The sequence below is a fragment of the Octodon degus genome, unplaced genomic scaffold (assembly GCF_000260255.1).
Source record: "Octodon degus isolate 3935 unplaced genomic scaffold, OctDeg1.0 scaffold00100, whole genome shotgun sequence".
NCBI lineage: Eukaryota > Metazoa > Chordata > Mammalia > Rodentia > Octodontidae > Octodon > Octodon degus.
In genome coordinates this window covers 7,553,006-7,577,792 of record NW_004524676.1, presented here as the reverse complement: position 1 = coordinate 7,577,792, position 24,787 = coordinate 7,553,006, and the positions used below count along the sequence as shown (strand labels likewise).

Here is a 24,787-nt window from a genome sequence, read left to right as displayed (position 1 = left end):
CTCCTCCTCCTCTTCCTCCTCCTCCTCCTCCCCCTCCTCTTCCTCCTCACTTTCCCACTCGGCCCCCTTCGCCAGGTCTCCCCCATACTCAGCAACCAGGAGAACACAGTGCAGTAACCCCTCGCCTTCAGGACTGGGTGAGGGCACCCTGTGTTGTCGGACAGACAGCAAGGCTCATAATAAATATTTATGAGGTGCTATTATAGAAAAGTGGTTTGCAGTCCTCTGTCTGTGGGCCCTGGCCGCTGGCCTCCCCCTTGGGGCCGCACCCGGCTGACCGCAGCTCTCTTTCTCTCTGCCTGTGCCTCGGGCCCTGCCCTTCTGCTGCCCCTGGCCACGTGGTGCAGATCAGGCTGGCAGCTGCTTTCAGGATGGAAACTGGTATGATAATAATGATGTGTGGAAGCCGGAGCCCTGCCGGGTCTGTGTCTGTGACGACGGGTTCGTCCTCTGCGATGATGTCATCTGTGAAGATGTGAAAGCCAACTGCCTCAAGCCTGAAATCCCCTTCGGAGAGTGCTGCCCCGTCTGCCCAGAGGAGCTCGCCACTGCCAGTGGTCGTAATTTATTTATTTCTTGTTCAACATAAATAAATTACTTGCGGGCACAGCAAAGGCCCCCATGCATGTCACCACTTCTGCATAGCAGAGGAGTTGGCTATCCATGGGACCTCGCAGGCTGGGGCAGGAAGGAAAGGCCACTTCTCACGTGCAGGTTGGAGCCCAGGGACACTCGAGGGATGCGTCCTCTCCAGCCCATCCCAGAGGCAGGCTTCAGGCACCTGTGCAGGTGTAAACTGGTGCCCCAAAAGTGTCCTCTCTGGAACCTGCAAGTTTCTAGAGTCACAGTGCAGATCCAGCACTCTGGTCAGACCCCAAGTCCTCCCCTGTCCCCCACCCTTCCCTTCTCTGTGGGAGACCCCAAGTGTGTCATCCTCAGCGCAGAGAAGCCCCAGCTGAGGCAGGCTTCCTCTCTTAGGCGTGGAGCATCGGTGTGTTTCAGCTTTGGCTTGATCTGCCTTGGAGCTGTCAATAATGAAGCAAGTTCAGGACTAGGAGGGCCTGGGAGTTGAGTGGGGAAAGACGCAGAAGGGCCGGAGCACCAGCGCGTGCACTTGGGCTCCAGTCAGAGCCGTGCTGCCCGACAGGCGGTGCAGGCCACCCCGTTCCCAGTCCTGGGTCAGATGCATCATTTCCCTTCGGGGCTGGACAGATGTGGGGTTCCTTGGTAGATATCCACTGTTCTTTCCTTGTTCTAGCAGAGAGGCAGGTGAAAAGGGGTCAGAGAAGTCGCCTTTCCTTAACACTTCCCCCATGGGCTCCTTCACAGAAGATGCCCCGTCTTCCTGAAGGGCCCATGCCAGTGAAGTGTCGACTGCCTGTGGGATTTCGTGGCTGTGGCTGTGGCGGGGGGAAGAAGGGGAGGGGCTCATGACTCGGGCTGCCCTGGCTTCCATGCTGTTTGTAACTCTTCTGTCTTGCTGTTTTTTTGTGCTTGCTTCAAAGAGACCAGCTCTAACGTAAGACTTTCTACGTCTCTAGTTCTACTTCTGGGAAGGCTTGGGGTTGGGGAAGGGTTTTGTGCCTTCTGGGGCAGGGAGAGGCTGAAGCTTGTGAGCTTGCTTTCTGGGTGGTTAATTCCATCCAAGTTCTTGATTTTTGCTTTGTTCTGCTCTTGCTCCACTCTTTTGCATGCTTTCTGCTTTCTAAATAACAAGGTCTGGGGCATCTCCCTTCCTCCTGAATCCTCCGAAGTTGCAGGGTCACAGGGGACCCTAACACCTCTGCAGAGAGGTCGGTCAGGGAGTAACTGAAAGCTGCCCCTCCCTTGGTTGTGTCCTTCTCTTCATTTTACCCCCTAAAGAGTGTTTGAATGACAAGAGTGGTGCTTGCCCAGCTTCTGTCTGAGTCTTACCTTCTCTTTATTTTCCCCCCATTCAGGGAAACCAGGACCAAAGGTAAGAGTCCCCCACTCCTGGTCCCATTTATATTTCCTCCTTCAGAGATGATGTAATTTTGCTCCAACTTGGGATTCTTTAGACATCAGAAGATGTCTGTTCCAGAGGGCGATCCCAACCTGGGGCTGCTGGGCTGGATTTGGGGGCCTGGTGGGCTCATACTCAGCTAATCAGACACAAACTTCCTATTTCAGGGACAGAAGGGAGAACCTGGAGACATCAAGGATGTAAGTACAAAGTGTCCTTCTGTGCAGCACATCTGTTGCCTGAGTGGTCGTGGCCTGGGCGTGCCCCTGACCAGCCATTCTGTGGGTCTCCCTCTCGTAGATTGTAGGACCCAAAGGACCTCCTGGACCTCAGGTAAGATAAGGAGGAATCCTTTCCTCCAGCCACCTCCCCTTACAGCATCTGAATTGATGTCTGACGACTTCTGGACTTGCTGTCATCTCTCTGTGTTCCTATCCTTCAGGGACCTGCAGGCGAACAGGGACCCAAAGGTGATCGTGGTGACAAAGGTGAAAAAGTGAGTAGAGTGCCACATTGCTTGCTGTGTGCAGAGCCCCACGTCCCCCCACGCCCACCACAGGCCTGCCTGCCTCCTCAGAGCTGTCCCTGAGCAGAAGCGCTGCTGCACATGGCCCCTTTTCTCTTTCTGCCAAGGGCCCCCCTGGACCTCGTGGCAGAGATGGAGAGCCTGGGACCCCTGGAAATCCTGGCCTCCCTGGTCCTCCCGGCCTCCCCGGCCCCCCCGGCCCCCCTGGCCTTGGTGGAGTAAGTACCCTTATTTCCCCTCTTGGACTGCTCCTCCAGCAATGTGGCCTCTAAATTACTATGTGCACGTACCTGGCCAGTGCCCAGTGGCCAGCGGTGTGTACACAGCCGGGCCGCAGGCCTCACCCAGGCTGCTAACTGAGCAGGCACACACGAGGCCTGCGGCCGTAGGGCCCAGGGTGACTGCTTTTTGAGTTGTTGGGCTTCTGTAAAGAAAGTCTTCAATTACCTGGCTTCCTGGCATCTGTACCATGTGGTTGATTCTTGGGGGTCAGGCTAGGGGCTGGGGGACAGCATGACTGGGCACTTGTATTCTCTGGAAGAGGAGGGACCACTGTCCTTGGAGGACATTTACTCTCGATGCTTGCCAAGCGCGCTGCAAGCAGCTATTCATGCTCATGAAAGGGCCCCACTGAGTGGAGGTGTGTGGCTGCTGTCGTGTTGGGAGCAAACCAGCCATTGAACGACATTATTACCCACTCTTTTCAGGTTTTCAATTTTGATGTGTGCTATGTTTTAAATTCTTCAACTTAAATTGGCTCCCAGATGCTTACCACATCCTTTACAGAAATATTTAGAGACTGTTGACTTCAGTCCTTTGCTTGGCATGAAAGGCTTAGAGGACAAAGAATACCTTTAAGTGATGTTTTAGTTGTGTTTCTCAATATGTGTTAAATAATGTGTGGAACACACTTAGAATATAGGAATAATTCTGCAAAGTGAAACCCAAGCACAGACACTACGCTAAATAACACTTCATCATCCCAGGAAGTCATTGCACCACTGTCATTTCATAACATATTCCCAAGGCGATTCCCCAGACGTGCTTGCTGATCCTGGGAGCACCCATTAGTTGCTAACCATTAGAGGTTGTCTGAACAGTGGTCTTTCTTTCCAGATAGAGTTTCCTAGCAAGTGGGCGTGACCTCAGGCCTCTCAGCCTCCTAAGTGGGTTGTTGGGTTGATTTTGCAGAACTTCGCTGCCCAGATGGCTGGAGGATTTGATGACAAGGCTGGTGGCGCCCAGATGGGGGTCATGCAAGGACCGATGGTAAGGACAGAGCCGCTCTCCACAGCCGGAGAGTGTCTCTCTGTCAGTTATGTGACCTCCCGCTGCCTTAGCCCCGAATGTTCGTTTGGCCTTTGATGGCGATGAACACCAGCCTTAGTGATTCGTGGGCGCAACTGAGCAGAGTCGGTGAGGGATGTGTGTGCTGGGGCACGAGACGGCCGACAGCTGCTGCTCTTGGAAGGAGAACTGAGGCGCGCAGACAGCGGCCACTGTTCTCTAGCATGCGGACTCCAGCAGGAAAGCTCAGCCCTGCGGCTCGGGCCTGGCACAAGCTAAATGAAACTCTGCCTTTAGCAAACATGGCTTCCATCCAGGAGAGAGCGAGGCTGGCGTCTCCATCCAGACAGTGCCCATAAATAAGAGGAGGTGGTTGCATGGGTCGTGGGGGATGGCAGGAAGCGGCTGCTGCAGGCCCTGCTCGCGGAGCATCTTATGTTTCTTTATCTGAGCTTCTGGCTAAGAGAAGGTGGCCCCCGGAGGCTGCTGGTGACCTAGTTTTCTCTTCCAACGCAGGGCCCCATGGGACCCCGAGGACCTCCAGGCCCCGCTGGTGCCCCTGTAAGTATCTGCTATGTCTGTCTTGGGACTGTGGCAGATACTGTCACGTTCTTTACCATCTTCATGTTTGCGGTGAGTCAGCCTGGTGTCCTCACTTTGTGTTTCAGGGCCCTCAAGGATTTCAAGGCAACCCTGGAGAACCTGGAGAGCCTGGCGTTTCTGTGAGCACCTGGGTCCCATCCCCGCCCCCAGAGCCTCTGGTGACAAGCCCCTGGGACCTCCAGCTGCTTCACATAGTGGGGTGGCCCAGGGGAAGATCAGATGTCAATCCCTAGGAATCAGTGTGGCAGGACCCCCAGGAATGGTCATGACCCTCTGGGGTGGCTGTGGCCTGGGCCGTCTGCTGCCTCCTGCTAGGATTTGTTCTGCATGCTGTTCTGACCTTTTTTCTCTTCATAGGACAACTGGCTTCTAAACTCCCACCCCCACATTTTGCCCACAATTAAATGTCACCCCCTGCTGCCATGACTTCAACTTCCTTGCTTTGTTTATAGGGTCCCATGGGTCCCCGTGGTCCTCCTGGCCCCCCTGGAAAACCTGGTGATGATGTGAGTGCACCCCAGTGGCCTTCTGCTTTGCAAAGTCCCACAGAGCCTGTGTGCTGAAGGGAAGGGGTGCCATGGGTAGCGGGGCCCGAGAACAGGGCAAAGCGGTTGGTCCTAAAGGCCAGCGTTGGTTGGGTGCAGTCGCCAAGTGGGGAGGCATCTGTCTCTTATACGCCAGCTCAACTGCCGTCTGTGGCCGCTTGGAGCTGAGCGTGTGAGTTCCCTAAGGATCTACTGAGAAGGGAAATAATTAAAACATCATCAGCCCCAGGAAGGGAAAGAGAAGAAAAACACAAGGCAGAAAGATGTGGAGAAGGAAAAACAAAGAAGGAACCACTCCATGGCCCAATGTTATCTCAATTGTAAATGAGTTAGAAACAGCTCAGCCTGAGCCAGGATGTCCACAGGGGCTTCAAGGCAAGCAGAGACCAGAGCTGCTCCGAGCGCTGCTCATGAATAGCATTAGACAGAGAGGGCTCCTGAGGTCAGGGCACACTCGCCTGTCACCAGAGCCGGAGAGGCTGGAGAATGGCAAAAGGAGAGCGGGTCCATGAGAGGCATTCGGGCAGCATGTATCTGCAGGAAGTGAGGGAGAGGAGGACAGATGGCGAGGGCGTGGGGGGCCAGTGTGTCTTCCGAGGACAGTGACCTCTCTCCCCTCTCTCTGTTTTCTTCCCCTTCTGTCTTTCCAGGGTGAAGCTGGAAAGCCTGGAAAGTCTGGCGAAAGAGGCCTACCAGGCCCTCAGGTAGAGCCCCTCCTGGCCCACCCTCGCCAGGCTTGCCCTCGTCTCCCTCCTCACCCCATCCAGCGTACCCAGTTTAACTACTTAGCCCAGGGCCAGGAGCTAACTGGCCGCGCACATCATGTGGTGATCACGTGTGTGACCCCACGGCCAGGGAGGTAGGGCTCAGGGTTCTGGGTGTGGCTGAGTGAACAGCCCTGCCAGGGGTGTGTGCTCCTCCCTGCTGGCCCAGGACTCTGGCTCCACAGGCCCTACAGCAGCCCAGCAGGCCTGTACCCCACCTCACCATGTTCTGAGTCTCCTCTTTGGATTGCAGGGTGCTCGTGGCTTCCCAGGAACCCCAGGCCTTCCTGGTGTCAAAGGTCACAGAGTAAGTGTTGGGGGCAAGGTCATGGGAAAGAAGGGGCTGCTGTGGCAGAAGGAGCACTTTGGGGTGTTGTGGTCCTTCCTGTTTGAGGTCCAGAGTGTGTTCACATGTTCTTTGTACCCTTTAGGGTTACCCTGGCCTAGATGGTGCTAAGGGAGAAGCTGGTGCCCCGGGCGTGAAGGTAAGGGGTAGATGTGGCCAAAAAAAGACTCAGTCCAGCCAGGCAGGTGCATCCGGGCTTATGGAGTTAGGACAATAGAATAGTGTTGGTTAGGCATGCCAGGCCTGATCCTGATGGGTGGACCACTGCCTGAGGGCTGAGGAGACAGCCCTCACCGAGACGAAGCTGGGTGTCAGCTGAGACCCTGCCCTTGGCAGCTTTCACAGGACCCAGACGCTGACCTCGTGTATCTTTCTTTGCAGGGTGAGAGTGGCTCCCCTGGGGAGAACGGCTCTCCAGGCCCAATGGTGAGTCCCGCTGCAGGCAGGCACCCTGGAGCCGCCCCTGGCTGTTGGGCGGCTACACTCCAAGCACCTTCACTGCCTTTGTGCAAAGTAGATTTTCAGTTTTGATCTCAGCTCTGATCTAATTATAAACAAACAGCAGCAGTCTGATTCGGATTCTGTCTGACTCTGAACAAACAGCAGTGTTGTAGCAGGTGGTTTGTCAAGATCTCACCATTTCCTTGACATCACTGTGTTCACACACTTAATCTGTGCTTCAAGTTTTAAAACATTGCACCTCTTCTCAGTGTTTTAGGGTTCATCTGCCCTCAGAGGGCATGATCCTTGAGGGCTCTGGCATGGCACAAGCCCTGGGACCTGTCCGAGGGCTCGTGGGCCAGCCAGCAGGGTGGAGTGGTTGGAGGGCCTCACTTTGGGCTCCCAGCCTGGGCTTGGGGACTGCAGGTAGTAGTCAGCACGTGGAGCACACTAAGCTGCCAATTCCTACTTGGGCCGCGTGTCTTCCAGGGACCCCGTGGCCTGCCTGGCGAGAGAGGACGGACTGGCCCTGCTGGTGCTGCGGTGAGTGATCATAGTTTTGCACGTTAGAGTTTGCAAGCCTATGTTGCTTGCCCTGCAAGGCACCTCTCTGAGGTGTAGGAAGCATGTAAGAACACACCCTGGGTGTGCCCAGGGAAAGGCCCAGGCAAGGCCAGCACCCTGCTAGGCAACAGGGCTGGGGTGGGCATCTGGGCTGTGAGAGCGGGCTCCCTCTCATGGTTGGGCTTACTAGGGAACCTCTGCAGCAATCTCCAGCCTCCCCGCCAGCCCAGGTGGAGGGTCCGGGCAGCCTCAGCTCTGTGCCACGCTGCCCTTTGTGCTGCTCCATGCCCTAAAGGGGTCGTGGAGTTGAGCACCAACTCGCGGGGCTCCATAGCTGATGCTGTGCTAGCTGTGTGCAGTATGCTAATGGCCTCCCCTCGTGGCCCGCCTGCGTTCAGTACCCTCGTGCTGTGTGCCGTCTAGTCTTCCCCTCTGAGGGGCTTTCTGTTCTTTCTCCCCTTTTGGAGGAGCACAGAAGGGCTTAATATTAAGACAAGTGGTGCTCTGCAGCCTCCGTGGCGGTGGGAGGTGACGGGTGAGGGGGTTGTCAGCCAGGGGAGGTGCAGACCCCTTAGCAGTAGAGAGGCTCGTAGGGGCTCTGTCAGGCACGCAGTGTGATGAAAGCCGAGTTTAAAAACACTGTGCTTCCTGGCGCTCCACACCCCGCCACCCGAGTCGGAGGCCCTCCTCCGAGTCTGTGCAGGGTGAGCCGGAACGGTCCGCTGTGCTCAGGGCTGCTGCTGCTTTCCAGGCGCCGTGTCTGTGTAGCCAGTACTTCCCTCAAGAGCAGATCAGTGACACTGTAGCAGAAAATGACCCCCTGCAGCCAGCATATTTCAGTCTGTTAGTTGCCCAAGTAGCTCCAGTGCACTTCAGCTCCTGGTAAGAGTTCCTGTCACAGTTCCTGTCGCTTCTGTGTCCATGAAATGGCTGGCCACTGTGATGTGTATTGTCAGGACCAATCAAAGGCAGCCCAGTACTCTGCTCTGTACTTCCTGTATACAGACCCTACAAAAATGCTCATCTACCACTACTCAGGGCCTGACACTTTGAGAACGATCCTGGTCAGTGCCGATTGACATTAAAGAAATCTACCTCCAAATCCTGGGTGAGAGCTCAGTGTCTATCTGCCACTGCAAAGTGACAAGCAGCTGGAAGCCCCCAACTGTGAGCCAGAGCCTTGTTCTAGGTCACTCAGGAGGGGTGACAGGGCTCTGGGCCCAGTGCCTGGGGACACTTCTGCTTCTGTGGACCTGCAGGACCGTGACTTTGGGCTTGGGAAGAGGCCCTGAGCCACAGTGGCCCTGCCCTTGACAGGGCGAGGAGGGCAGGCCAAATCCCTGCTACTGTCCTTCTGGGGCTCCTGCCTGTCCTTGCTGGCTCCTGTCCTCATAGCAGTCCAGCTGGAGCTGTGTGTGGATTAGGCCTAGAGCATCGGCCCCCTTGTTCCTGTGCGCTTCTCCACCCAAGGCCCTGCTCTGAACTCTCCCACGGCCTTCTGGGCTGCAGCCCCAGACACGGGCAGGCCTCTGTGGCTCTCTCCCTCGGGCAGCCTTGCCTTGCTCTGCAGAGCAGAGTCTCTCAGGGCCAGAGCTCGGGTGTGTTTCTGGGCCCTTGCTTGTGCCCCATCTCCATCGAGTACCTGCTTCCCAGGCCAGCCAGAGGTATCCTGTGAGCATCTTTGCTTTCCTCAAAAACAGGTTCTCTAGGAAGGCAGAGCACAGAGGCAACCTGGTCTGATCCAGGAGGAGGCCTCAACGAGCCTTAGCCAAGAGGTCAGCCAAACCACACACGTGCCTCCCCTGTGTGGTCAGCAAGCCCCGAGGCCAGGTGGCTGCCTGGCTGTGTCATTTTCCCTTTGTGCCATTCGCTGAATCACTGAGCGATAACTCAGCCTTAGAGTTAGGGGTATTTGGCATCTAGATAGAAGTTTCTAGAATGAAGGGCCAGTTCGGAAATTGCCCAGGTCCACTACCCATGGGCACGACCGCGCCTTCAGACCTCCCACCTGCCCCAGTGCTGCGAGGCCCAGGGGCAGGGGCAGGCTGTCCTGCAGCTCGCCCCAGCCATGCTCCTGGCGCTCAGCCCTGGGACACTGTCTCGGTGTCTCCCAGGCTTTCTGGGAGGGAGTGGGACCGCTTGACCTGTGCACACCTCTCACAGGGCTCCTTCCTTGTTTGCAGGGCGCCCGAGGCAACGATGGCCAGCCAGGCCCCGCTGGGCCTCCCGTAAGTTATTTGTCACTGTCCCCCTGTCTGCTCACTAGCCTTGAGCAATCCCAAGAAGCCTGCAGGGTTCGCACTGCTCGCTGGCACTGGGTCTGGGCGTGCCTGGGGCGTGGTGGTGGCGCCTTAGAAGTGCCACTCTTCACAGCTCAGTTCTGTGCTTTGTTTTCCTGTCCTAGAGAATGAGCCAAGAGCCTTAAAAAATATGTATATTTTTAATCATGAGAAGGGGTGTCCAAGGACAGTCTGCTTCTCACCACGTGTGGCCAGAAATTTGCTTTGCCGTCTAAAGCAAGGCAAGGCCAGGCATTTCTCTGGCACTCCTGGGGGCACAGACAGCAGCAGCAGGGACAACCCCTGCCTGGGGAGTTTTAGGCATAATGGACACAGAGCAGCATCAGTGAAAAGGGGGAGGGAGGGGAAGCCGAGGCATCGCCTTTGGGGCTAGGGCCCTCTGCCCAGGTTCACCTCCACCCCTTTCTCTTCCAGGGTCCTGTTGGCCCAGCCGGTGGTCCTGGCTTCCCTGGCGCTCCTGGAGCCAAGGTGCGTGCCCTGCTCACACAGCCCTGAGAAGCTCCCTCTCCTCAAGCCTGGCTCGCAGTGCCCCCACTCCTTCAGGGAACTCCCCTGCGCAGGAAGGAGGGCTGAGCTTGCCAGAGTCGCCCTCTGGATGGGACTGAGATGGGGCGATAGAAGCCGGGCGTCCAGTTGCAGCTGCAGCGCAGCGTAGGAGAGACAGATGTGGGAGATCCTGGAGGCTGTGGGGCGGAGTGCCAGGGTGGACAGCAGGGAGAGAGCCTGGGTGAGGCCGCAGCGAGAGCGAGCCGGAAGTGGTCGTGAAGAGGGCCCCTGCTCCCCTCTGTGCAGGCAGCTCTGCTCCACGTGGGGCCGGCCTCCCCCAAGCCACGCTGATGGAGTTCTTCTGCAGATTAATGGAGGCAGCGGGAGGCCGCCAGCGCAGGGGAAGGCCCCTGGCCTGAGGGATTCCAGTGTGAACGTCCCTGGGAGTGAATAAGGAGCCTCGTGTGTCCCTGGCATCAGGTTGCTTTTCCCCTCCCGGGGTTTCCATGGCAACCAGACAGTGTCTGAGGCTCAGGGAGCCTGTGAAGGAGGCTCATTGTGGAGAGGGACAGCGAAGGTGAGGGGGCCTGACCTCCAGAAAGTAAGAATGACAGAGTGCAGCAGGAATGTGCGAGGAGAAACCCAAGGAGGCTCCTACCTCGCTCCAGGCCAGCGGCTCTCCCGAGGCACCCTGGCCCAGAGCGCCTGGTCTCAGGGAGTTGTGACTTTCAGAAAAAGAGGAAAACACAGTAGAGCCATTCTGTGGGGTGAGGCTGCCAGGGGCAGGGAGAGTCAGGCTGCTGGAGCAGGAGTGGAGTGGGGCCCTGGCCCAGCGGGCGGCTGCCCTGGCCTTGGTGCCGCAGGTATCGCTCAGCAGCAGGTACGCTCCAAAGCGTCAGGGACAGGAGGCCAGGTGGCCGGGAAACTTCAAGCCTCCCCGCTCCTTGGTAGAACAGTAGGACGGGGCAGGAGAGATGGCCATGCAGGCCATCTGTCATTATCTGATGGCACTAGGGTGGCTGAGGTCCCTCAGCCCGGGCCTCTCCAACAGGTGCTGGCAGACCCAGCAGCTACCCAGTGCCCTAGCTAAGGAGCACCTGTGCTTGTGCGTGGGCTCACAGAGGGGTCCAGGGGCCAGAGAAGGCGGGCGAAGGAAGTCATTGGGCTCGGTCTGGTGGGGACAGTGACAGTGAGACCTGCAGGTGAGCACGTGTGAGCATGTGTGTTCACACGCAGGGCTGGTGTGTGCTCTGACTGCAGCCAGCCCTGTACCGCTGCCCTGCTCCCGTTGTCCTCTTCACCCTCTGGTCTTTTTCCAGGGTGAGGCCGGCCCCACTGGAGCCCGTGGCCCTGAAGGCGCTCAAGGTCCCCGAGGCGAACCTGGCAACCCCGGGTCCCCTGGGCCGGCTGGTGCTTCCGTAAGTGCACTCCGCCTTGCCACAGGGGCACTGGCCCTGGACACTTCTAACTCCGTGTCTGCCTGAGGGCTGGACCCTCCCTAAACCTTTCTCCTGCCCAGCCTGCTCTGTCTGGCCATCCAGGAGGGATGACTCCGGGTGTGGACGGGCCTGCAGGGCTGGGGCTCCCCCTCAGCTGCATACTTTACAATGCCTTTCTCCCTGCTCAGGGAAACCCCGGAACTGACGGCATTCCTGGAGCCAAAGGATCTGCTGTGAGTGTGGCCCCGGCCTGTTTCCTTGGGTGGGCTCCACCCCTCCTGCGTCACTCCTGATGCGCCTGCTCTGTTCATGCTGACAGGGTGCTCCTGGAATTGCTGGTGCCCCCGGATTTCCTGGGCCCCGTGGCCCCCCAGGTCCTCAAGGTGCAACAGGTCCTCTAGGTCCAAAAGGTCAGACGGTAAGAACCCAAAGTGACTCCTGTGTTCTCCCTTCTTTCTGTGCCCTCCTGCCCTGGCCTCACTCAGTGTCCACTGAGGGGACCTTGTGTGGGTTCCTGGAGGTGGGAAGGCTCTGTGGAAGTCACCCAGTGAGCATCTGCCTCTCTCTTTCATTCAGGGCGAGCCTGGTATCGCTGGCTTCAAAGGCGAGCAAGGCCCAAAGGGAGAAACTGTGAGTGTCTGTGTGCCAGCCATCCTTGTTGCTGCCCACCCATTGTCCCCTGACGCGGCTCTCCCTGTGGGAAGGCTACGTACTCTCCCAGGTGGCCCGTGTCCCCCAAGTCCCGGGTCCTGAAACATTGCCAAGACAGCTCCTTCTACACATGGAGCCAGGGCTTCCCCTGTCCAGGAGCAGGCTCACCCTGTTCTTTTTTCTGCTGACCCACAGGGCCCTGCTGGCCCCCAGGGAGCTCCTGGTCCAGCTGGTGAAGAAGGCAAGAGAGGTGCTCGTGGTGAGCCTGGCGGTGCTGGGCCCATCGGCCCTCCAGGAGAAAGAGTAAGTGGCCGGGGTGAGGTCACAGACCAGTGAACCCACTCCCGGCAAGGTAGGGCCTGGCCCTGAAGGTGACCTCTCAGCATCTTGCAGACTATAGCTCCCGCTCCAAACAACTGTGGTGGGTGGGTAGGTGGATGGGCGACATCTGGCACCCGGTAGGTAGGGAGCTGTGTGCACTGCCTGACTCCCCCCCCCCTTTTCTCCCCAGGGTGCTCCTGGAAACCGAGGTTTCCCAGGTCAGGATGGTCTGGCGGGTCCCAAGGTGAGTGGGGAAGGAAGGGTTGGGACTTGCAGGCACTGCTGGTCACAAGGCTGACTGACTCCCTATCCCACTGACTCCCTGTCCCTCTCCTCTCATGTAGGGAGCCCCTGGAGAGCGAGGGCCCAGCGGCTTGGCTGGCCCCAAGGGAGCCAATGGTGACCCTGGCCGCCCCGGAGAACCTGGCCTTCCCGGAGCCCGGGTAAGGAGGGCAGCTTCTGTAGGCTCTGGGTTCTGCACAGACCCTCAAACCCTTCTTGCCTGCTCTCTCCAACTGGGCTGCCAGGGCTGGGAGGCCCAAGCCTGCCCTTGACGCTGCCTTCCTCTCTCTCCTGCACACAGGGTCTCACTGGTCGCCCTGGTGATGCTGGGCCTCAGGGCAAAGTTGGTCCATCCGTAAGTCCACCATGCTGGGCTGCTGGGAGGATGGAGGGTACCTCTGGGGAGTGGGTGGGCAACAGTTTGGGTGGGGCCAGAGTGCCATGACATATGAGACCTGGGGTAGGGGACAGGGCGGGCTCTGGGGCCAGGTGTGGCCAGTGCAGTTTCTGTGAGCTATGAAAATGCCTCCCCCAGTCAGTCAAGGGCCTAAGACAAAGCCCAGCATGCGATTTCCGGGGCGGGGTCTTCCCAGTCAGAGCTCCTTGCTGTGAGGGGGTCCAGCTGTATGGACTGGGCTGCTGCCAGCAGCTGTGGCCCATCTAGATGCTGGATGTGTGAGCCGTGCCTCTCCACATGCCTGCTGAACATGGCAGGGAGGGACGTGGCCAGAGGTCTGAGCTCTCTTTCACACTGGTGTCATCTCTTTCAGGGAGCTCCCGGTGAAGATGGGCGTCCTGGACCTCCAGGTCCTCAGGGGGCTCGGGGGCAGCCTGGTGTCATGGGCTTCCCTGGCCCTAAGGGTGCCAATGTAAGTGACAGTTCGTTCTATTTCCTTCCATGTGGCACTATCCCCTCCTTGGTCCTTGTAGAAAGGGTTGGACTGGACAGCTAAGCTGGGGACAGTGACAGGAGTCTCTGTACCACGGGCAGCTCTGGCCCCCCTGGGCCACGGAAGTGCCTGCGATCTGGACAAGGAGGCTCCTTTGAGGTTCAGGACATCACAGCTGTGACACTGTGCTGCAGGGCAATGCCTGGTGGCCTGGCCACTTCTAAATAGAACAGAAGGAACTGACCCCTCTCTGTGTCCCCTGCTGCGTCCCCAGCCTGCTCGATCCCCACTCTGCTCAGCCCTCCACCTCATGGCCCTGCTCTCTCCTTCCTGCAGGGTGAGCCTGGCAAAGCTGGCGAGAAGGGCCTGGCTGGTGCTCCTGGTCTACGAGTAAGTGCCCTTCCCACTGCCCATGTCTTGGTGCGGGCTGGACATTAGCAGGGGATGCGTGTCCTCCCTAGGCATGGTAGTGGGATCCTAGTTAACAAGAGCCCCTGTATCTGAGGCCACACCGGGCCAGGCCCTTGGGATCCACCCAGGGAGACTTCTGGTCACTGGAGGCAGCTGGCTGGGGAAACAGGGTCCTTCCACGGAGAAGGCCAGAGACCAGGAAGGGCAGAGAAACTTGGAAATGGAGTTCAACTGCGGGATCCTGGAGACCTGGAAGCGCTGGGCCAAGGGTGCCTTGCCCATGTCCTGGGAAATGGAAGAAAAGTGTGCACACAGCACATGACCTTTCTCTCTGCCCTTTAGGGTCTTCCTGGCAAAGATGGTGAGACAGGAGCTGCAGGCCCCCCCGGCCCCGCTGTAAGTGCCCACCAGCCCCTGTGGGTGGCTCTGTGGGAAGCGGCTTGGTGGTTGGGACAGGGAACCTTGGGCCCTCCTGGTAAAAGAACTGATGGAAGTAGATCTGGGCTGCACTAGGATACCTGTCCCAAGCTAAGGCGGAGTCCGGGAGGCAGCGCGGCCCCGCCTGTGGAGAGGTGTGGGTGCTGGAAAGGCTCAGGCCCGCCGTGATGGCCCAGAGGTGTCCGCCCTGGGCGGCCCTGCCTCAGGCTGTGGCTCGGGCTCCTGGGGGAGCCTCCCTGCTTACCTTTCTTTCCCTCTTCAGGGACCTGCGGGCGAGCGAGGCGAGCAGGGTGCTCCTGGGCCTTCCGGGTTCCAGGTGGGTGACGGGGCCCAGCTTTCTGTCTGGCTCTTCCCACACTGAGGGTTCCCTGGGGCACAGCAGGGGCTGAGGGGTCTGAGGCTCCCCTGCCCTCCTTGTCCCATCGCTGTGCCCTTGGGTTCCCTTAAGGGCCAGGGAAGCAGACGTGTCCCTCTGTAACACATGTCACTCACTCTGGCTTCTAGGGACTTCCTGGCCCTCCTGGCACCCCCGGTGAAGGTGGAAAACCAGGTGACCAGGTGAGTGTGGTTCTTGGATCCTGCGCTTGTTTAGATGGCGTGCAGGAGGCAAGGGCCGAGTGGCACGTGGAGCCCACGCGGCCTGGCTCTGTCCGGGCCCTGCGGCCTCCCTCTATATGGATGGAAGTCTGAGCACAGCTCTCGGGGGCTACGCTGCTGCCTTGGGGGAGGACTCCGGGACACCACTCTGACCTGTCCTCTGCTCTTCAGGGTGTTCCTGGAGAAGCTGGAGCCCCCGGCCTTGTGGGCCCGAGGGTGAGTGTCCTGTTGTCCTGTGGCTGGGAATCTCCTGCAGCCCACCCTCTCTCTGCAGCTCTACCAGGGCCCTCTAGCCCTGGTCCCAGGGCCCCCTTCCCTCCCCTGTCCCTCCCTGCTGAGCTGCTTGATGCCTGACTCCTCCATGTCTGCCACAGGGCGAACGGGGCTTCCCGGGTGAGCGTGGGTCTCCTGGTGCCCAAGGCCTACAGGGCGCCCGTGGCCTCCCTGGCACTCCCGGCACGGATGGCCCCAAAGTGAGTGAGGCTGAGACCTGGGCATCTTGTGGGCATCCTGGAAGGCCTGCTGCTGGGGAGAGGGAAGGAAGGGCTGGGGAGGAAAGTAGGAACAAGGGAAGAGGAGGGGAAGAGGAGGGGCTGGGTGAGGGCTCCCTGCCCAAGCTCAGGGGGAGTGCCGCCCACCCCATGCCTCTCGCCTCCCCCCAGGGTGCATCTGGCCCAGCTGGCCCTCCTGGGGCCCAGGGCCCTCCGGGTCTGCAGGGAATGCCTGGAGAGAGAGGAGCTGCAGGCATCGCGGGCCCCAAGGGAGACAGGGTACGTACCAGCTGCAAGGCGCCTCTCCTGGAAGCCTCGACTGTGCTACGATTCTCACGGTGGTCCCAGGGCCAAGGGGCCTGCTCACCCTTTCTGGAGAAGCTTGGAGTCTCTCTTCCAAAGTGTTCAGCCTTTTAGCAGCTTCCTCACTGCCACCCCTTCATCTTGCTCCACTACTCCTTGTCACCTGTGCAGAGGCCACAACAAATCCTTGTTGGGCAGGGACTGAACTTAGAACTCCAGCAGGGTGGACAGAGCTGGCCGAGGGGTGCTGAGATCCCCCCAGGACAGCTGATTTTCTCTCCTCCAGGGTGACGTTGGTGAGAAAGGCCCTGAGGGAGCCCCTGGAAAGGATGGAGGACGAGTAAGTGACTGCTGCTCCCAGGACTGGGGAGTAAGGTGGGACAGGGACAGGGATGCGTGGACTTGGGAGGGCACAGAAAGCCAGAGGGACTTGCTTGTCCCAGGGGGAGCTCTGGGACCACGGAAGGGAGGCCCGCACAGCCCTGGCCTGCGGCTGACTCTCCTGCCTTCTCCCCTCTCCCCCAGGGTCTCACGGGTCCCATTGGCCCTCCTGGACCAGCAGGGGCCAACGGCGAGAAGGTGAGCTAGGCCTGCTTTTTTCTGTGCGGCTCCTCAGGCCCAGTGAGGCGTTCTCTCACCTCTTGGTGGAGGTGGCGTCTTCTGCTTGCACCTCCACTTTGCTATTACCTGTTACCCTCCTGCCACTGTCACTGCAGGGCGGAAGGGTGGGGCCCATCAGTGGTGAAGCCACTGGCTTTGTGTCGTGCTTGGTAGAGCGGTGGACTCAGGGTGAAAGGCTATGAAGAACTTGCGGGGAGGCTGAGGGGAGGAAAAGGCGGGCAGGGCCTCCCAATGCGGAGCTCCTGAGGGCCCTCTGACCTAGCTCCTCTCCCTCACTCTAGGGAGAAGTCGGCCCTCCTGGTCCCGCGGGAAGTGCTGGTGCGCGTGGTGCCCCGGTGAGTGGACGCCTTAGGGGCCAGGGAGGTGCTCTGCCTCGCCAGCGCCCTTCGGCCACCTGCAGGCTGTCCGTGCAGCTTCCTACCTGTCAGGACACAGTGGGGGTGCAGGGCCGCTGGGCCCCAGATCCTCCACTCCACAGAGGTGTTCCGCCCTGGGCCCCCTTGCTGACTCAACCTGCCTTCTGGGGTGATGGGTCATGAGACTGGGCTGCGCAAGGGGCTGTGGGCTCTTGGAGGGTACCTAACCCCTCCTGGGCTGCTCCTCACAGGGTGAACGCGGGGAGACTGGGCCTCCCGGACCTGCTGGATTTGCTGGACCTCCTGTGAGTGCCTCCCCTCACCCCAATCCTACCCCCACCCCGCTGGCTCCACATCCATCACCCAAGGGTGCTTTCTAGCACATGGACATGGGAGGGAAGGGTGGAGGGACAGAATTTCAGGACAAGGGAAAGGGACTCCCCTTTGCTTCCATACTCCCTGCCCTAGCCCAGCCCCTCACCCAGGCTGTGTGTGCACACGCAATTTCCTGGCCCCTCCTCACCTGTCCCTGCCTCTGGTTACAGGGTGCTGACGGGCAGCCTGGTGCCAAGGGAGAGCAAGGAGAGGCCGGGCAGAAAGGGGATGCCGGTTCTCCAGGTGCTCAGGGCCCCTCTGGAGCTCCTGGTCCTCAGGTGGGTGAAGCCAAGCTCCCCCGGGATTGTTCCATGAGGAGGCAGCTGTGTGCAGGAGGAGAGGCCCTGGTGACCTGCAGACAGTGGCTAGGAGCCTGGGTCCCTTGTCGCCAGGCAGCCGGAGGGGCTCCCATTCCGTGGAATGTGGGGGATGAGGGCTGGGTGCTGAAGGATGGGCACAAAGTACAGCCTGTGTCTCCACGGACCCCACCCAGCTAGGGGATAGCTGGTCTCCTGGGAGTGGGGACAGAGACAGGGAGGCTTTCCCGGAGGCGAGACCTTCCGTGGGTTCCTGGTTGGCTTCTCCTCATGCGGCTGGTGGTGGCTTCTCTGGCTTCCATCTGCCCCTAGGCTGCAGGAGCCCAGTGGCTGGGCTTAAAGCCTCATGATCTCTTTCCCTTACAAGGGTCCCACTGGAGTGACAGGGCCGAAAGGAGCTCGTGGCGCGCAAGGCCCCCCGGTAAGTGAGGCCGTCCATGTCCCCCTGTGGATCACCAAGCTAAGTGATCCCGGAGTGCTCAGGGCTCACCACCTCTTCCTCCCTTCTCAGTCCTGCTCATGCCCCAGCCCAAGCCTGTCCCTAGCCAGGTGGAGCGAGGGCATCTCTCACTATCTCTGCTGGCATGGTTATCCCGGAAGTCTGGGGCCCTTGGCCGGCCACTCAAGTCCCCTGTGGGCGAGAGGCCCAGATGCCTGATTCCGTGGTCCAGCAGGGCCCTCTGTCCCTTTCAGGCTCCCTGCATGCTGGTCTGCAGCCTCCTGCTGCCGAGACAGTCCCTGTGCCCCTGCCCCTGTGCCCCTGTGTCCCTGTGCACCTGTGCCCCTGTGCCCCTGTGCCCCTGCCCCTGCATCCTGCCCCTCCCTGGCTCCTGCTGGGTTGGTTCTGGGCCCTCCTGAGGGCTTGAGGTATTCAGAGGTTCTCTCCTCACCCAGGGAGCCACCGGATTCCCTGGAGCTGCTGGCCGCGTTGGACCCCCAGGCTCCAATGTAAGTGTCACTTTGGCTGGTGTCTACCTTAGTCCTGGGGTGGGAGGCAGGAGGGGACGTGTCTGACTGAGTCCCCAAGGCAGAGTTTATAGAGCTCCAGGCCGACCCCTTTCCCCCGCCCACTTCTCCTCAGGGCAGGACTCACTCACTGGCCATACCATAGTCCCGACCGTAGTCAGCTAGGGGCATGGCGGGACCATGCGAAGTCATGGGCTCTCTCCTCAGACTCCCAGCTCAGCAGGCCAGAAGGGTTGGCACGAAGGCCTTCGCCCTGGACACACCTCTGTGCCCCTGCCCCTGTGCACATTGTTCACCCTTGTTGTTCGCACATTGCATGCACCTGGCTCTGGGCTTTATCAGGAAGGCAGCAAGGCCCAGCCCTGACTTGTAGGGGGCCAGGGGGTGCAGAGATGTGGAAGAGTCGTTCTGCTCGCCAAGGGAGAGCAGAGGGCTTGGGGTGAGGAGCAGTTGGGGTGTCCCTAAGACCAGGGCCCTGAGGACAAAGTGAAAGGTGAGAGAACTTCCACATGGACAGGAAGAGAAGTGCCAGGGCTGACGGAGGCTGTCGCAGGAGGGCCCGAGGAGGCAGCCTGGGTCGGGCCTGAGCTGCCCTTGGGGGGTGGGGAAGTCCTCACAGAAGCTGCTTTCCTGAGGTAAAAGCAGCAGGCTGATGGGAAGGAGAGACTCGTCTTCATGCCCTGTGCTTGCTCCATTTAGGGCAACCCCGGACCCCCTGGGCCTCCTGGGCCTTCTGGAAAGGATGGGCCTAAAGGTGCTCGAGGAGACAGTGGCCCTCCCGGCCGAGCTGGTGACCCTGGCCTCCAAGGTCCCGCAGGACCCCCTGGCGAGAAGGGAGAGCCGGGAGACGATGGTCCCTCTGTAAGTCCCCGCCAGGCCTGGGTCGAGGCAGGGCACACAGTCTTGGGGCGGGAGGTGCAGGGACTGCGTGGGTGAGAGGGCACAGCTCTCCATGCTAGTCCTCGTCTCCTGCCCCTCCACTTCCAGGGTGCCGATGGTCCCCCAGGTCCCCAGGGTCTGGCTGGACAGAGGGGCATTGTCGGTCTGCCAGGACAGCGTGGTGAGAGAGGATTCCCTGGCCTGCCCGGCCCATCGGTGAGTGACAGGTGCTCATCCTGAGAGCCCCGCGGTGCCTGTGCTGAGGCTGCCTCTGCAGAAGCCTTCGCCCTTGTTCGCTCCCACAGAGCCCTCAGAACCACGCTCCAGCAGGCCTCTCCCCAGGGTGGTGCTGGGACCCCGGAACAATATTTTGAGTGTGCCTCAAGGCTGTTGTCTTTGTCCCCACAGGGCGAGCCTGGCAAGCAGGGTGCCCCTGGTGCATCTGGAGACCGAGGTCCCCCTGGTCCCGTGGGGCCTCCAGGTCTAACTGGTCCTGCCGGTGAACCTGGGCGAGAGGTGAGTGGGGACTTCTGAGGCGACCCTGCCAGCCACACAGCAGGGCTCTGGAGAAGGGGGTGGCAGGGTGGGCTGAAAGCTGCAAGAGTCCAGTGCCCCGGAGGGCTGGGGGGGATGGCACAGGTGCTGACACACGGACAAATGGGGGCAGCTGCTTGGAGATGCGGCTTTGGCCCCAAGTGCTGATTGGACAGAGGTGCACAGGTGAGGTGGGGCAGGCCAGGGCCGGCTCTGACCTCAGCCTTCTTTCCCTTTGCCCAGGGAAGCCCTGGTGCTGATGGTCCCCCAGGCAGAGACGGCGCAGCTGGAGTCAAAGTGAGTATTTTTTCATGTCTTGCCATGGGCAGGCCCTAAAGGTCCACCGGGGGCAGGTGGGCACTAACCTTGGCTCAGTGGAGAAGAAACTTCTGTCCTTGTTGCTTCTGGAATGTTCTACCCTGACCCTGAGCTCGCTTTCCCTACAGGGTGATCGCGGTGAGACCGGTGCTGTGGGTGCTCCCGGGGCCCCTGGGCCTCCTGGATCTCCTGGCCCCTCAGGCCCAACTGGCAAGCAAGGAGACAGAGGAGAGGCTGTGAGTGTCGTTGATTCAGTAGGAGCTGGGGGAGGGGGGCTGGGCAAGTGGGGGCGTGGCCACGTGCCCTCCCTGCAGTCCTGGGGCCCAGGGCTCCCTGGACTCTGGGCAGCAGCCTTAGTGCCCAGCCCAGTGGCAGGTGTAAAGGCCATCCCTGTCCCTGTCCCTGATGCTGCTTTTCCCTCACACCACTCTTACTCTTCCCTTACAGGGTGCACAAGGCCCCATGGGACCCGCAGGACCTGCAGGAGCCCGTGGAATCCCTGTGAGTATCAGAGACCCCTAGGGCCCGGGACAGGCTGGGACTGACAGAGGCTTCCTGCTGGTCCCCACCTGCTCTAATCCTTGAGTCTTATTCCCAGGGCCCTCAAGGCCCCCGAGGGGACAAAGGAGAATCTGGAGAGCCCGGAGAGAGAGGCGTGAAGGGACATCGTGGCTTCACCGGCCTGCAGGGCCTGCCCGGCCCTCCTGTGAGTGTCCCTGCCTGAGTACGGCTGCCCAAGGCCTCCTGCTGCACTCAGGGTCACTGTCAGAACACCCAGGCTGCCGCAGTAGAGAGGGAGGAAGTGAAGGCGAGGGGAGGGAGGACACACGGCTGCTCCCTACTGCCCAGGTCCACAGCTTTGACTGTGCTGACCTCTGCCCTTCGCTGCCTCCATCCACAGGGCCCCTCTGGAGACCAAGGTGCTGCTGGTCCTGCCGGCCCCTCTGGGCCTCGGGTGAGTGACATGGAGTCAGGGTGGGGCTCGGGGTCACCGTCAGGGGGTGGGAGTCCTGAGGGGCATGGAACGCTGCTGCCTCCCTGCTCTCGAGGCACCAGAGCGAGGCAGGGTGGCCTTCTGCAAGGAGCACGAGCCCAGCTCTGCACATCAGGCCCCAGTGGCAGAACTTTACAGACAGGAATTTAGAAGGGTGGGGAAGCCCTGGAGTGAGCCTGCTGGCTGTTAGCCAGCCAGAGACCGGCACTGGGCACCGTGGCTCAGCAGTAAACCTGTACCATCAGGGGGCACCGACTAGCCACAGCTCCTTCCGGCCTCCACCCTTCCTCATCTCTCCTCTCTCCTGGTCCGTAGGGTCCCCCCGGCCCTGTTGGTCCCTCAGGCAAAGATGGTGCTAACGGAATCCCTGGCCCCATTGGGCCTCCTGGTCCCCGTGGACGCTCAGGTGAAACCGGTCCTGCTGTAAGTGTCCTGACTGCGTCCCCACTCTCTGGGGCATCCCCGGCATCTCTCTGGTGCGTGGGACCTCTTGGGGGCGTGGGCCTGCAGCTTGTGGTGATGGGGGACTTTCTCCTGAAGTCTTCTCCAAGATGGGCTGAGGAGGAGTTGCATGGGGCCAGGGAGAGGACACTGTCATACACTGTAGTGGCTGAGAAGGGGACAGGCACAGGAGGGGTGCCTCCCGTGGTCCTGCCTGACCTCTGTTTCCTATTGCAGGGTCCTCCTGGAAATCCTGGACCTCCCGGCCCTCCAGGTCCCCCTGGCCCTGGCATTGACATGTCTGCCTTTGCTGGCCTAGGCCAGAGGGAAAAGGGCCCCGACCCCCTGCAGTACATGCGGGCCGACGAGGCAGCCAGCACCCTGCGACAACATGATGTGGAGGTAGATGCCACACTCAAGTCCCTGAACAACCAGATCGAGAGCCTGCGCAGCCCCGAGGGCTCCCGCAAGAACCCTGCACGTACCTGCCGCGACCTGAAGCTCTGTCACCCTGAGTGGAAGAGCGGTGAGCCTGGGGAACGGGCCTGCCCCAGAGACACCTCGCCGCCCTGAGCAGCCAGGCGGACTGCACATCGTGCGGGCGGGGGTTCCGGCAGATGGCTGCCTCCGCCTCACACCAGGGGGACTCCATCCCCTTCTGCCTGTATTCTTAGTGTTAGGCTTCTTCTGGCCCCCCTTTCCCGGGTAGCAATTTACCTCTGCCCCCTTCAGTCCAAGCACAAGGCTCCCCTTTCCGCACCCCAGTTTCCCTGTCAGCCAGACCCTGGGGCGCCTGCAGACTGATGCGGTGCTGCCTCTTTCTATGCAGGAGACTACTGGATCGACCCCAACCAGGGCTGCACACTGGATGCCATGAAGGTCTTCTGCAATATGGAGACGGGTGAGACCTGCGTGTACCCCAACCCCGCCAGTGTGCCCAAGAAGAACTGGTGGAGCAGCAAGACTAAGGAGAAGAGGCACATCTGGTTTGGGGAAACCATCAACGGGGGCTTCCACGTGAGTATCCGGTGCCTCAGCCCGGCTGGCTTCTCAGGCTTCCTTCTTCTGTCTGTGGTGCCTCAAGCATGTTCCCGTTCTCCACCAGCCTGCCTTTGGTCTGGAGAGGAAGGAAAGAGGAGAAAAGCTTGACCCCTCTTTAGGACCCCTGAGCTTGTTCTGCTCTTCGCTGCCCCATCAGCTCCTGGGCCCGGAGCAGCGGGCCCCTGTGCACCCCTATAGGCCCAGGGCCTGCTGGCGCCAGGCTCCACACCTACCCTCTGCCCCTACAGTTCAGCTACGGAGATGACAGCTTGGCTCCCAACACGGCCAATGTCCAGATGACCTTCCTCCGCCTGCTGTCCACTGAGGGCTCCCAGAACATCACCTACCACTGCAAGAACAGCATCGCCTACTTGGACGAAGCAGCTGGCAACCTCAAGAAGGCCCTGCTCCTCCAGGGCTCCAATGACGTGGAGATCCGGGCCGAAGGCAACAGCAGGTTCACGTACACTGCTCTGAAGGATGGCTGCACGGTGAGTGGGCCCGGCTCGAGCTGCAGTGAGAAGGGTGGCTGGGGTGCTGAGGGTGGGCCTGGGGTGACGGGACCACACTGCTCAGTCAGCTCGTCCACCCGGCTTAGAGGGAGCAAGGTCCTTCCTGGGGCACAGCGGCTCTCGTGGATGGTAGCTGGTGACGTCATAGGGATGGGCACCCCTGCAAGAGGAAGAGGGGTCACAGCAGGATGCTGCTGGGAGGACGGGGAGTCCGAGAGGTGGGGGCAGGCTGGAGGGTGCTGCTGCCGAGAACAGGAGTGGTAGGGGGAGGGCTTGGCAAGTACAGCAGAGGCCTGGTGCTGGGAGCATGGCTGGCCCCCGTGGCTGCTGGGCTTTGGGGTCTCAGCCCTGGACAGGCCTGCGAGGCTTGCACTGAGAGGTGTCCCCTCTCTTTCCCCCAGAAACACACTGGTAAGTGGGGCAAGACTGTCATCGAGTACCGGTCCCAGAAGACCTCACGCCTGCCTGTCATTGACATTGCTCCTATGGACATAGGCGGGCCCGGGCAGGAATTCGGCGTGGAATTAGGGCCTGTCTGCTTCTTGTAAAAGCCCACCCAGAGCCGACACAACCCATTACAAACCCAAAGGACCCAAGTACTTTCCAATCCCAGTCACTCTAGGACTCCGCACTGAACGGCTGAGCGGACCTGAGGTCATGCGTCCACCCATTCCTGGGTGGGACTGCGCTCTCCTCTCTTTCTAAGAGACCTCAACTGGGCAGACTGCAAAATAAAATCTCGGTGTTCTATTTATTTATTGCCTTCCTGTAAGACCTTTGGGTCGAGACAGAGCAGGAAAGTAACTGGAGTGAGTCAAACGCCCCCAAGTGGCTGCCCCAGCCCAGGCAAGAAGACCCTGCAGGGGCTGGGTGCAGGAACTCTGTGTCCTACACAATGGTGCTATTCTGTGTCAAATGCCTCTGTATTTTGTAAAACATCAATTGATATTAAAAAAAATTATTGGAAAGTGCACACTGACTTGAGTTTTCTTCTTGAGTTTTTTCTGTGGTAGGCTTGATTTTTGTGGGTGTCTCAGCTACTTCTCTCATTGCTGGGAAAAAATACCTCCTACCCAAAAATTAAGGAAGGAGAGATTTATTTATCTCACAGGTAGTGGAGGTTTCAGTCCACACTCAGCTGACTCCAAGGCAGAGTGGCTCATGGCAGAGGGCAGCAGCTCATGGAGGCAGAAGACAGCAAGAGCATGGGGCCGGGAGATAGCTCAGTTGAAGCCTAAGGGCCTGAGTTCAATCCCTGGCTCTGCAAAAAAAAAAAAAAAAAAAAAAAAGAGGAAGAAGGAAGAAGAAGAAGAAAAAAGAAGAAGAAGAAGAAGAAGAAGAAGAAGAAGAAGAAGAAGAAGAAGAAGAAGAAGAAGAAGAAGACAGCAAGAGCAAAGGGAGGAGCAGCAGAGGCAGAGCGCAAGCCTCGACCCCTCCCTTACTCTGCTTGCAGACTACCTGCCCCAGGGTAGGTGAGCACTCACACCCATAATCCCAGCCCTGGATCATGAACTAATCAGCCTCTAGAAGTCGGCCCTATGACTGCATGAGGCTTTGGGGTGCAACTAGTCACAAACTGTGACAGTGGGAATACGGGCCTTTTTCGGGTGACTCTTTAACCAAGAGTGAGGACCTGGAGTCATACTGCCTGGTTTAGTAACCTCACACACTCACAGAGCCTGGACAGTGTGCGGACCCCAGCGGTGAGCGAGGGCCAGAAACCCAGTACAGAGCCTGGACAGTGTGCGGACCCCAGCGGTGAGC

At 59.7% G+C, this 24,787-nt stretch overlaps 1 protein-coding gene across 2 annotated transcripts in view; it reads left to right on the top strand.

Annotated features, from left to right (window-relative positions):
• Positions 1–23,993, top strand: part of Col2a1 (collagen type II alpha 1 chain) — a 37,074-nt gene extending 13,081 nt beyond the window's left edge. Inside the window, exons 2-54 of one of the 2 annotated variants that reach the window (XM_004638602.1) lie at positions 348–557; positions 1,941–1,957; positions 2,152–2,184; positions 2,285–2,317; positions 2,427–2,480; positions 2,618–2,728; positions 3,702–3,779; positions 4,314–4,358; positions 4,466–4,519; positions 4,853–4,906; positions 5,596–5,649; positions 5,963–6,016; positions 6,141–6,194; positions 6,437–6,481; positions 6,986–7,039; positions 9,244–9,288; positions 9,775–9,828; positions 11,166–11,264; positions 11,474–11,518; positions 11,605–11,703; positions 11,862–11,915; positions 12,132–12,239; positions 12,448–12,501; positions 12,602–12,700; positions 12,841–12,894; positions 13,310–13,408; positions 13,766–13,819; positions 14,183–14,236; positions 14,541–14,594; positions 14,783–14,836; positions 15,047–15,091; positions 15,250–15,348; positions 15,538–15,645; positions 15,956–16,009; positions 16,195–16,248; positions 16,572–16,625; positions 16,898–16,951; positions 17,192–17,299; positions 17,706–17,759; positions 18,233–18,286; positions 19,004–19,165; positions 19,292–19,399; positions 19,592–19,699; positions 19,961–20,014; positions 20,164–20,271; positions 20,483–20,536; positions 20,634–20,741; positions 20,937–20,990; positions 21,345–21,452; positions 21,708–21,996; positions 22,300–22,487; positions 22,760–23,002; positions 23,425–23,993. In XM_004638602.1, coding sequence (XP_004638659.1) covers positions 348–557; positions 1,941–1,957; positions 2,152–2,184; positions 2,285–2,317; positions 2,427–2,480; positions 2,618–2,728; positions 3,702–3,779; positions 4,314–4,358; positions 4,466–4,519; positions 4,853–4,906; positions 5,596–5,649; positions 5,963–6,016; positions 6,141–6,194; positions 6,437–6,481; positions 6,986–7,039; positions 9,244–9,288; positions 9,775–9,828; positions 11,166–11,264; positions 11,474–11,518; positions 11,605–11,703; positions 11,862–11,915; positions 12,132–12,239; positions 12,448–12,501; positions 12,602–12,700; positions 12,841–12,894; positions 13,310–13,408; positions 13,766–13,819; positions 14,183–14,236; positions 14,541–14,594; positions 14,783–14,836; positions 15,047–15,091; positions 15,250–15,348; positions 15,538–15,645; positions 15,956–16,009; positions 16,195–16,248; positions 16,572–16,625; positions 16,898–16,951; positions 17,192–17,299; positions 17,706–17,759; positions 18,233–18,286; positions 19,004–19,165; positions 19,292–19,399; positions 19,592–19,699; positions 19,961–20,014; positions 20,164–20,271; positions 20,483–20,536; positions 20,634–20,741; positions 20,937–20,990; positions 21,345–21,452; positions 21,708–21,996; positions 22,300–22,487; positions 22,760–23,002; positions 23,425–23,571 — 4,391 coding nt within the window. In that variant the 3' untranslated portion in view covers positions 23,572–23,993. The remainder of the gene's footprint in view (positions 1–347; positions 558–1,940; positions 1,958–2,151; positions 2,185–2,284; positions 2,318–2,426; positions 2,481–2,617; positions 2,729–3,701; positions 3,780–4,313; positions 4,359–4,465; positions 4,520–4,852; positions 4,907–5,595; positions 5,650–5,962; positions 6,017–6,140; positions 6,195–6,436; positions 6,482–6,985; positions 7,040–9,243; positions 9,289–9,774; positions 9,829–11,165; positions 11,265–11,473; positions 11,519–11,604; positions 11,704–11,861; positions 11,916–12,131; positions 12,240–12,447; positions 12,502–12,601; positions 12,701–12,840; positions 12,895–13,309; positions 13,409–13,765; positions 13,820–14,182; positions 14,237–14,540; positions 14,595–14,782; positions 14,837–15,046; positions 15,092–15,249; positions 15,349–15,537; positions 15,646–15,955; positions 16,010–16,194; positions 16,249–16,571; positions 16,626–16,897; positions 16,952–17,191; positions 17,300–17,705; positions 17,760–18,232; positions 18,287–19,003; positions 19,166–19,291; positions 19,400–19,591; positions 19,700–19,960; positions 20,015–20,163; positions 20,272–20,482; positions 20,537–20,633; positions 20,742–20,936; positions 20,991–21,344; positions 21,453–21,707; positions 21,997–22,299; positions 22,488–22,759; positions 23,003–23,424) is intronic. The other variant, XM_004638603.1, reaches the window with a different exon arrangement.
• The last annotated feature ends 794 nt before the right edge of the window (positions 23,994–24,787 follow it).